At 43.1% G+C, this 11,253-nt stretch overlaps 1 protein-coding gene across 2 annotated transcripts; it reads left to right on the top strand.

Moving 5' to 3' along the window:
• The first annotated feature begins 2,144 nt into the window (after positions 1 to 2,144).
• On the top strand, positions 2,145 to 9,729 carry LOC307031668 (uncharacterized protein). Of its 2 annotated transcripts, none has more exons than XM_079668959.1 (6): positions 2,145 to 2,512; positions 2,755 to 2,814; positions 7,228 to 7,359; positions 8,054 to 8,200; positions 8,695 to 8,752; positions 9,244 to 9,729. In XM_079668959.1, the coding sequence occupies exons 1-6, from the start codon at positions 2,348 to 2,350 to the stop codon at positions 9,351 to 9,353; spliced, it is 672 nt and encodes a 223-aa protein (XP_079525085.1). In that variant the 5' UTR covers positions 2,145 to 2,347; the 3' UTR covers positions 9,354 to 9,729. The 2 variants fall into 2 exon arrangements, with proteins under 2 accessions (XP_079525085.1, XP_079525084.1); XM_079668958.1 differs by having other exon boundaries at positions 2,725 to 2,814.
• The last annotated feature ends 1,524 nt before the right edge of the window (positions 9,730 to 11,253 follow it).

Below are 11,253 nucleotides of genomic sequence, written 5' to 3'. Positions count from 1 at the left end.
TCAATGTCACATCCCTAACATCCACAACTCCGGAGCCTGGCCCTTCAACCATAGAACCAGCGCAGCCAGATGAACCCGAAAGCAGACACTGTCAAACCCGCCGGCATCGTTGAACCGAAACAGGCTGGTTCCGACTGCGTGGAGGTTTGTTGTCGGGACATTGAGAAGGGTAAAGGCCCAGATACACCGGCCAGTCACCTGAGAAGTCGCCGACGCCGACACCGACTGTTGACGTATGAACTGCGCATGCGTGAGTGGCAATAACTCTCCTTACCAGCAGGCGGCGATAGTGTGTATTCATCATTCAAAAGAGGGAACAACCGGAAGACAGATAAGAAGAACAGACTCCGTGATATAAACAAACAACAAATAGCGTTTTTCTTTCCATTTTCACTCTCGTCCATTGAAAACATGAACGAACAGGAGCTCTATAAACCGATGAGGTGAAATAGCCGTCCGTGTGTGTTCCATCTTCCATTTTAAATTATTTGTTTACCTCCCTCACTTTCATTAACGCTTCTCATGCACTGATTCGCTAGCTGAACAGCCAATCAGTGTTATCCCTTTGTCGACTTTCGGTGGTGTTCCCGACGCCGATTGAACATGTTAAATCGGCAAGAAAAGGCGTCAGGTCGGCAGAAAAGAACCGACGGTGCGGCGCACACCACTCCGAATAGGGCGTGCCCACGCTCATGTTCGGCCCGACTCTCATTTACTGCCGATTTCGGGCCTGTGTATCTAGGCCTCAAAGCTGCGCAGCTAATTGGAAATAAAAAGGAGACCGCTCGATCGTCTGGGCAAAGAGAAAGGTACTTCAAAGCAGAATGGTACAAAAACAGAGTGGTTAATTATTTGCAAAACCACTAAACGAGCCTTCTGTGAAATATGCAGATTTGTTGCTGTCAAACGGCTTGTAACTTTCTCCACATGTTGAGATGACTGCTTTGTAAATAACGGAATTAATATTTGGAAATATTATATGAAATCTCCTAAAAAAAGTTGGCTTCAAGTCTGATTGATAACCTGCACTGTGAACACACTCCAGGCACACTGCAATATTGATTTATTCTACGTCCCAGCTTGTAAGGGAGCTTAATGTAAAGATGTGAAAAACCAAGTAGACATTCTCACACATCTGGTATTTGCCAAATCTTTGAGTTCAGTGCAATTAGACATTGTGCGTCATAAACCATTGTTATTGCATTTTAATGCCAACCCATTTTATGGTGTCTAAAGGTATGAAGGCATGAAAATGATCATAATATAAATTAAACAGTTATGCACAACTCAAATGTGATAATTAAAACATATTATAATACACATTATGATAAACGTTATGTCTACCACCGTTAGAAACAGTTTCAAAGTGATTTAGAATAACAGTGTAGCTATTATATCTGCCCATCTGAGGCATCAATAATACCGTCATACTGGTCATCTCAATTGGTATTCATTTCATAAAATGAAAGTGCTTTTCAATAGTTATAGTCCATATAATATGCTTCTGTGAGCAGAGCACTAATTGGAGTACAAGTGAAACAGGTGTTTGTTTGTTTGTTTATTTATTGTAAAATTGGCTCTTATTTGAATTTTTTTTGTTTGTTAAATCTTTAAATGAAATATGTGAAGGTAATATTTACATTTATTTCACATCTTTGATCTTTCCCCCAGAGTTGATCTCCTTTCATCTTTCCGCTACTGGTTTCGCAGTTTCACATTTCTCCAGTTTCACAGAGTAGGAGTGCAGCTTCTGCTGTCAAGTTTGTTATATATCCCAAAGTTTGCATAGAAGTCTTTTACACCTTCTTTCGGTTTTAAATGAGGCCCTGCACAGATGAATTGTTTTAACCATAGTCTACATACAAATATAAAGGCTTTAACCATAGGCTAACATTTATTATGTTATCACCATAGACTGTATATATAAAGGTAATCCCTTAAAGCACAGTTCCGATATCTGCAGGTAAGAAACTGGAATTTACATGTCACGTAAACCAAAGTAATGTTACCCATTCTACAGGCCACATAACTAGGTTTTGAATGATAATTTATTTCTCACAAATCCGATAATTAGTTTGTTTTTGTCTAAAAGTCAGTTTAAAACTCGTAGAGCCTGGTGTGGCCTGCAAGTCTAAACTCTGGGCAACAGATCCCTCTCTCCACCTGCTGCTGGTCAGCAGGTTAATGAGAAACCAACTTCCTACCTGCTTAGCGGCAGCCGGAACTCACCGCAGCTGGAATCAAGTGCTCCTTTCTGGGAAGAAAACTTGATTTAGGTGAATCCGTTGTCCGAACCGGGGAAAAGTATACCGAGCTAAGTTCCCCCTTCTGGGGTTCGAACCTGGAGATGGACCGGTACAGGTATTTCATTTTCAACCAGAAGAGCGTTCTGGTCCTCGGTATCCTGCAGATCGCCTGTGCGGGTCTTTGTGTGGTGTGTGGCTTCATGGACGCTATTTCCCGAAAGTACACCCCGCTGAGCGGCACCAGGGCCCCGGTGTGGGGAGGACTGGTGAGATATGGATCCTCTATCATCACACACTCTTTAGCAGTTATTCAAGCAGCACTGCAGCCTTTGTAAACTTCACTTTCATCATGACGTTACATATTTTTCACATGTCAGTCCGCCACTTTACAGTCTGCTCTAAATGTCCTGAATATTATAATGGAGTGAACCTCAGCTAAGAGATTGGAGCTCCTGGTCTTTGCCTTTGTTCCTGTCAGTTTATTCAGACTGCAAGTCTTCCTGCACAGATCCTGGGCTCTCCGGGTGTCCTGGCACTGTTCGCCTCCCAAAAGAAAAACTCAGTGCTGGTAAGTGAGAGGTGTCAGTGTATGTTTTGGTCATTGGGTTTTCTTTTCACAAATAGATATTCAAAAACAAAAAACGACTGGATTTAGTAGATAGGCCTATATAGTTTTAAAATTGAAAAACCAAAATTGAAATACAAGGCGTTTTTCTTTATCATGGTCAAAAAGGGATTTACTAAACTTAAAAAACGGGATGATTTTCATTTTCTACTTCTCAAAACTAAAACTAAAATCACTAGAAAACAGAAACAAAAAAATACAGTTTTTTCATATTCTGCTACCGGAAGTTACCTTACAAAATAAGAGTGCAGATGAGGACGGTCAGCCCGTGTATCTACGATCCATTTGTTTTTCTTTAAAGTGGACCGATTATGCTATATTGGAAACATATATTGTAGGGCCATACATATACAAAACATAGGCACATTCACACACACCGCAGTAGTTTTCCCACAAAGGTTCATGAGAACTTAGTTCATGAGAACTCTTTAGTTCTCATGAACGTACAGATCGCGTTCACACCGGAATACATTTCTGGGGAAGGATTAGGCAAATGAAGCCGCTGATGTCACTTCTTCTTCTTCTACTTTGGGTTTACTGGCAGGCCGCAAACAACTTCACGGCGTATACTGCCACCCGAAGTCCCCGGCCGGAAGTCCCCGGAGTTGGGGACTAGCTTCAGTAGAAGCAGCTGGGACTCCCAGCAGCTTCTACTGAAGCCTTCCGAGTAAATCGCCAGAACGCCGACACCTCCTCATCTCCACCGCTACCATGTTTTCTTTTGTGTTGCGTTAAACAGCTGCACTGTTCAGGATTCCAGCATCTGCATGTAAACGCACAATGGCGCACACAGCAGCAAGCTCAGACAGCGATGACAGTTTAATTTTGAACGTGTCTGAGAGCTCATATGAGGCTGAAGGATCGATTTATGTTGTATCTGTTAGAAGTTTAGGAATTAGGTGCGTCAATATGGGCGATCATACGGTCATGTAGCCAGTGGTGGACTGGGACTAAAAATCATCCCGGGACTCTCGACCGGCGCACTTCGGTTCCGCTAGTAAATTGTCAACGGGGGGAGTGGGGGATGTGCTAGTGACTTATCCGACCGGCCCACTTCGGTACCGGCCCATCGGGATTCGTCCCACGTAAACTGTCAACGGGGGGAGCCTCGCTGCGGGGAAACGGTAGACCTAGTGTCCCGATCGGAGTCGGAATAATAATAATCATTATCTGTGCATTTTATCCATTAATTTCCCCAACATTGTGGGAAAAAAAAAACACAAGTTTAATCCATATTGGTGTACTACAACTACAAAAAGCATCGGTTTGTTTTTTCAACAGGAAATGCAGACCGGCTCAAACAAACGATTTTTAAATCATCATCCTCACGATCATTTAATGTATCATATGTTCGCTGAATTGACATGAAAGCACTAATAAATGTAGTTTCATCCACTTGAGTTTACAACTACAAAAATAATCGATTTGTTTTTATATCACATCAGACGGGAGGAAATTCAGCAGCTCTCACTACCGATTTGTAATCCTAATTTAATCATCATCTTCACCACGATCATTTATGTTTATGTTCGCCGAATTGACATGAAAGCACAGACAAATATGAATATACTGTAGTCAACTTCATTAAGACGTTATTAACGTGCCTAAACTCAGTAATTCACCATTTCTACGCATGACAAAACACTTTGTCCGTGTTTCGCTCTCTCGCCGCACAGTGAAGCGAACGTTCCCGCATTGACGTCACTTCCGGCTTCCCCCAAAACTTCAAAATGAGTCGAAGAAATTTCCCCGCGATGTTCGAAATTATTGATATTTATCGGACAGTATCGCACCTTCTTTTTTAAACTGACGGTTCGAGATTACCCAATATTTCATTGCAGAACAGTTGTTGGGAGGCTGTCACAGTGTCACAGGCTCTTTAAGTTAGGCCCAATCCAAAACCACTCCCTCGACCCTGCCCCTCCGTGACGGAGTGAACTCCGTCTGAAGCCACACTCGCAGCTCAACGAGGCTCCCTCCTGTCAGGTGGAGGGAGTAAATACAGCGGCAAGCTTTGGGACGGCCTCCCCTCTCTCCAGCAGAAACAGGAAATGCCGTAACTGTATGTAACAACGGTTTCAAATCAGCATCTCTTTGACAAAAAATGTAAATTAATAACTCAAATAAAACTCCAAACATATTTCATTGTGTTTTAAACCTGATGTTTATAAGCTTCTTAGTTTTTGCAACAGTCTGTAAATATACACAACTTTATAATAAAATGCACACATTTACCTTTTACTAGACTAAACACAGGTATGATCCTAAGTTAAAACATTATGAGGTTATCTTGAGGTTGTTAACATCACAGTTTATCAGTGGATGTTTGCTGGAACTACTTGTAAACAGCGTGTTTCCTGACGGACACACACAGCGTCACTCCGGTCAGGTAGAGACCGGTCTCAAGTCAGCACCGCTGCAGCCTCGCTGTTTGAGGGCTTGATAGCCCACTCACCCTCCACACCGCTCCACACTCGTTGGTTTGGAACAGCCCTCAATATGGCGGACCCTCCGCGTGAACGCGCAAACGGCGGGGTAGGGTGTAGGGGGCGGTTTGGGAATGGGCCTTAGTCTCTCTGCGTTTGTGCGCTGGGCTAATGCTAATAATGCTAATGCGAGGATAATAAAATGGCGGCTTCACAAAACTTTTTTTGAGTTTTACGGGGCGTGGTTTGACATAGGAACCTTTTTCTCCCACGAAAGTACCTGCTCTCTAATACCTAATTCACACCAACGGTGTTTCAGGGCCGGTTTGGAGCTGGAGCTTGAAAAGCACCGGGTTTTCCTGTTCACACCGCAGCGGAGCAGCCTCTTAGCTCCGGAATCCGGTTTGTTTCAAGCACCAAAAAATTGTCCGGCTAGAGCAAAAGCACCACATACGTCACACTTACGTCGAGGCAGGGGCGGGGGCAGGGGCGGGATCAACTCCTGAACAACAACAAAGAGCTGGCGTTTTATCCAGTTTGTACACAACGATGGAGAAACTTAACAAGCAGCAGTGGTCCACTGAAGAGACCAGCTACCTACTGGGAATCTGGTCCTCCGATGAGGTACAGAGGAAGCTGGAGCACAATCGGCCATTGTTGTTGTTGTCGGTTGAGCTGTGAGGGGTTTCCGCGCGGTTTGGCTTTATGAAGCAGGCACGCAAACGGTTACGTCATGACGCAAACGATGACACAATGACGCAGCACCAGTCGGACTCTGGGCAGTGTGAAAAGAGCCGGAGCTAAACCGAATAACCGGTTCTGAACCTGAAAAGCTCTAGCACGGAGCTTGAACCGGAGTTGCGTTGGTTTGAATGAGGTATAGCAGGGATGGAAAAGGTGGTAAAAAAGGTTCTGATTAACTCATTTTAGTTACGGCTCTTTTTGGTGTGAACGCGACATTTCGGAACTATATCGGAACTAAAGTGGGAAAAGTACTGCGGTGTGAACGCGGCTTTTGACAGAAGATTACTCACAAAGTAAACAGTAAAAGTACTTAATTTTATTTCTTTATTTCTTAAGAACTTGAGGTAAAAAATATTTGTATCACTCGTTTGTATAGCGTGAAAAATGAAGAGCAGCAGATTTGAAAAAAACAAACGTGAGAGGCGGCTGATTTGACCTCAGTGCAGAATCGCTGTAGCCTATAGTTTACATTTTTATATCATGTGAGTTTCCCCCAGCCCCTCGCTCCAAGAACCATTTGACCATTTAGTAAGGTAAAAAGCAAAAACGCCTCGCAGACACTCTTCCGTTTACTTGTTTAATAAAGAAAAACAAATGGACCGTAGATACACAGATTCTGACCTAATCTGCGCTCTTATTTTGTAAGGTAACTTCCGGTAGCAGAATATGTTTCTGTTTTCTAGTGATTTTATTTTTTGTTTTGAGAAGTAGAAAATGAAAATCAATCCCGTTTTTTAAGTTTAGTAAATCCCATTTTGACCATGATAAAGAAAAACGCCTTGTATTTCAATTTATTTCAATTTTAAAACGAAAATTAAGTATCCAGTCGTTTTTTTTTTAAATATCTATTTGTGAAAAGAAAATCCAATGACCAAAACATACATTGACCAAAAACATACACTGACCAAGAGGGTTCCTTCACCCTTGTTTTCTATGTATGTGAACTTTTTCAAGGAAATGTATAATCTGATAAAACCCTCTATTTATTTTTTCAAGTATCATTTTCAGCATTGTGATCACCTACCTGTTATATTATTTGGAAAAATGTGTGCACAGATCGATGCCGTTACAGATACATTTATATAAACTCCCGAAAATAAGTTTTGTCAATAATAAGCTCTATTGTACACTCAACCCTCTCAGTATGAAAAAGAAAAGCGCGCACTCTGTGATGTTGTCCCTGCAGGTGAGTGTGATGGTGGCAACAGCCGGCCTCTCCTGTGTGGCTGCAGCTTTTATATCAGGCTACTCGTGTCTGACACTCACCTACGGGGAGGAGGATAAGGAGGTCTTCCACCACCACGACAGTCCCAAAGTGGTAAGGCATGTTAACACACACACATACATACATGTACACTACCACAAAATATATCCTTTGGGCGATCCCAGTGTTTGGTAAAGTGTGTGTTCAAATATTTGTGTGACCAAAAGGCCCTGACACTCCGAACCAACATAAAATAACTAGTTGCGACGGGGCTGACTGTTGTCCAAGAAGTTGAACGTGAATGCACCCCTACTGCCAAATATCATATCCATTCTAAACCTGTATAAAAGGAAATAACTCTCCATAACAGCAAAAAGCTTTAAAAAAGGAAAAACAGACTGGAGCAACATAAGTTATTACTTTACCACTTAGCTGCATTCCAGACAGACATGTCGTTGTTACAATATCAGTACATCAGAATGATCAGATGAGAGGATAGAGACTTGTGTTTTTCCCCTTGACTTCAATCGTTTAATCACGTTGGTTTTCCTTGCATCCTGAGTGCACTTATTCACTTAAGATGAACAGCCTATAAGAGTGGTTTATTTAGCAGATTAAACAGGCTGAATCGGGCTGAAAAAAGTTGGAATTAGCGAATAATGTGTGGCCCATCTAAAAAAAACATGGCCGACAGAAACTTATCGACCACTCAAACTATGCCAACGTCCAATATCGGCCCTCGGCTTGGTGTGTCAGAGCCATTAGACAGTGTACCTACAAGATGTTTACACTTAATGTCTCCGCTCAGACGTTTGTGCTTCATCGGATGGTGAAGGGGGCAAACGCCACCATCCTGCTGACCTGCACCATCAGCATGGCTCTCTCCGCTCTCATCGCCTATGTGGGATGCCGGAGTCTTCCAGGCTGCCGCTGCTATGATGCCAGAACCGGACTGGTAGGAAGAACATCCCTTTAAACTGAGTGACTGTTGCTTTGCAAGATTTCTGATCTCACAATACTTACGCTGTTTCCATTGACCATGGTGGCACATTTATCTCCAAACATCCTTGGTTTCAGACAGAGATAGACCAGAGCAGCTTCTCAGTTCTAGCCTGAAATTGTCCATTATAGTGTCTAAAATGTAAACAGTTGCTGGCAGCTTGTTTCAGCTGTAGCTAGTTAGCTAATAAAGCTAAAATGAACCCCCTGAATTGGTTGAACAAGCTAAAAACTAGTCATTCTTTTGCGTATATATTTCTGAAAAAAACTTACAGTTCTGCCTAGACAAATACTGTATGCCTGCCTGCACCAATTTATATTGCTGTCAGATAAGGAATCCCATTTGGATGCCTTTTTAACGTATGTCTTTCACTTTCCATTCTCAGAAAGAAGCCTTTTTTCCCCCTGCAATTAAAAGTCTGTCTGTCTGTCTGTCTTTCTTTCTTGCAGGAGACACTGGTTCCTCAGTGTGACCCTGGGGACACAGAGATGGCTTGTAGATGGCAAGGTAAGAACTATTAATGAAAGTTGTTTTTAAAAGGGCCCTGTTCCGCTAATTCCAGGTTCATATCAGTGTGTATTGTCTCTACTTTAAAGAGTCCTCTCCTGCTGATGTTCTGGTATATATCAGTGTGTAGTGTCTCTACTGGGACATGTCTCCATGCTTTAATGTTCAAAAAGCTATTTATTGTTCTCATACTGCCTGTGCTGCAGCACCTCTTTTCACCCTCTGTCTGAAACCAGAGCCCAGTCTGCTCTGATTGGTTAGCTGGCCGGCTCTGTTGTGATTGGTCAACTGCTTAGAGATGTCCTGCCCATAAGCCAATCACGTACAATGTATTGGAGTGCTGGCCAGTGATGTCATTATGTTACTGAAGTAAACAAAAGAGTCCAATGGAGGCATGCAACAAAAAAAAGGGAACCCCCAAAAAGCAGAATAAGGCCTCTTTAAAGGAACCCTCTGCTCTCAGCAGTGAGTGATGGTGTTCTTCTATCCAGCAGGGGCAGACGACAGGCTGTTCAACTCTCCTGCTCCGCTCCCTGATCGGGGCCCAGCAGAGGATGAGGAGGGGCCCTCCAAAGTGCCTCCTTACAGCAGACTGACCTGACACCCCCACACTACATAGCCTGGTCCTGTGTGTCTCCATCTCAGAGAGGAGGGGCTGGTTATGGTATATATGTTTTTAAAATTGAGCTTCACAATTATTATTTGTGGATTATGGGAATTTAAAGACTCAACTGAGGATTTCATATTGTAATGTTGTAAACCCCTGATTAGACTACAGTCTTTATTTCCTTTTTCGCTAAACATGTCTGGAGCCAAACTCATTTAATCTTGCCAAATTGAATATCTGTATATATAAAATGTCCAGCCTGAAACGCCTAATTCCCTGTGTGCTGTCTGAAAGTGAGATATCTTCTCAATGTATCAATTATTTTGTATGTGTATTTAATAAATAAAACCCTAATGAACACATGACCACATATTGAAATGTCCAGGGTAGTTTATTGCAGGGTTACACACGTTAACACCATTGCAACTACCTGTCCTGGGTAGATTAATTCATTACTCACAGTATGCACATAGCATTCTGTCATTGATATTCTTCTTCCAGGACATTTGCAATGAGAAATACAGTATTTGTTGTTGATGGCTGCAGTGAAGAGAAGGCAAATGAAATGATAGCATTCATAAAACAAAGGTCACTTGAAGAACAGAAGCAGCACCCGAAGCTAAGAAAAAGACCCACGTGATGTCCTCCACCGCAGAGAGGGTCGTTGAGAGTCCTGAGAGGTCATGTGACTGCGTGATCAGAAGAGGGGCCACAGGACCAGCTCGGGCCACAACATACATCCAAACAATCATGACATGGAGCCCAACTTGTGGTGCATCTTGGCTTGTGAAGGATTCAATGGTGCGTTAATCATACAAAGCTGAATATTATATCACAAGCTAACATACGGAAGCCATAGTGGGTGTAGGCTTCTTTTACACTGTAAGAGGTATGTGTTTGATTCACTAGCTAGCCTACACGGTACTTTAGTCTTGTTTGATAATCTAGCTAAACAGTGGTGCAGTGATGATGTATTTTTATTGGCCCTCCTGGAAGTAAGCAAGGGCTCCTTCGCAAAAAGCAATGGGATTATTCGATTGGATTTTTGAATATTTTAGAAAATCTGATATTTGGCAAACACACTTTTACAACACATTTTGTTCAGCAGGATTCTCATTTTTAAGCGTATTTGAAATAGCTAGAAGTAAAAAGCTAAAGCTATGCCTAAAAAACGACATTGTGTCATATGAATGCACATCACCACCGCTAAGCTAAATGTGGGTAATATTTGTGGAGCCTCGCAGATGGGGCTTCTGCAGCCCCCCCCCTCACAGCAAGCAGGACACCACACCAGCCAGCAAGTTACGTCATTCACACCAACGCAACTCCGGTTCAAGCTCCGTTCTAGAGCTTTTCAGGTTCAGAACCGGTTCTTCGGTTTAGCTCCGGCTCTTTTCACACTGCCCAGAGTCCGACTGGTGCTGCGTCATCGTTTGCGTCATGACGTAACCGTTTGCGTGCCTGCTTCATAAAGCCAAAGCGCGCAGAAACGGCTCACAGCTGACACCAATAACAATGGCCGATTGTGCTCCAGCTTCCTCTATACCTCTTTGGAAGACCAGATTCCCAGTAGGTAGCTGGTCTCTTTAGTGGACCACTGCTGCTTGTTAAGTTTCTCCATCGTTGTGTACAAACTGGATAAAACGCCGGCTTTTTGTTGTTGTTCAGGAGTTGATCCCGCCCCTGCCCCTGCCTCGACGTAAGCGTGACGTATGTGGTGCTTTTGCTCTGGCCAGACAATTTTTTGGTGCTCGAAATGAACCGGATTCTGGAGCTAAGAGGCTGCTCCGCTGCGGTGCGAAGAGGAAAACCCGGTGCTTTTCAAGCTCCAGCTCCGAACCGGCCCTGAAACACCGTTGGTGTGAATGAGGTCAACTGTCAGCTCCTCGTAGCA

The sequence above is a fragment of the Notothenia rossii genome, assembly GCF_949606895.1.
Source record: "Notothenia rossii genome assembly, chromosome: 3".
Classification (NCBI taxonomy): Eukaryota; Metazoa; Chordata; class Actinopteri; order Perciformes; family Nototheniidae; genus Notothenia; species Notothenia rossii.
Note: the sequence above shows the minus strand (reverse complement) of the source record. Positions and strands in the feature narration are given on the sequence as shown.

Bases quoted from the DNA above. Each gene is read 5' to 3' on its own strand.
- LOC307031668 (XM_079668958.1), top strand. From the start codon at position 2,348: ATGGACCGGTACAGGTATTTCATTTTCAACCAGAAGAGCGTTCTGGTC. The intron at 7,360-8,053 runs GTAAGGCATGTT...GTCTCCGCTCAG, and splicing joins ACCACGACAGTCCCAAAGTG to ACGTTTGTGCTTCATCGGAT. The intron at 8,201-8,694 runs GTAGGAAGAACA...TCTTTCTTGCAG, and splicing joins ATGATGCCAGAACCGGACTG to GAGACACTGGTTCCTCAGTG.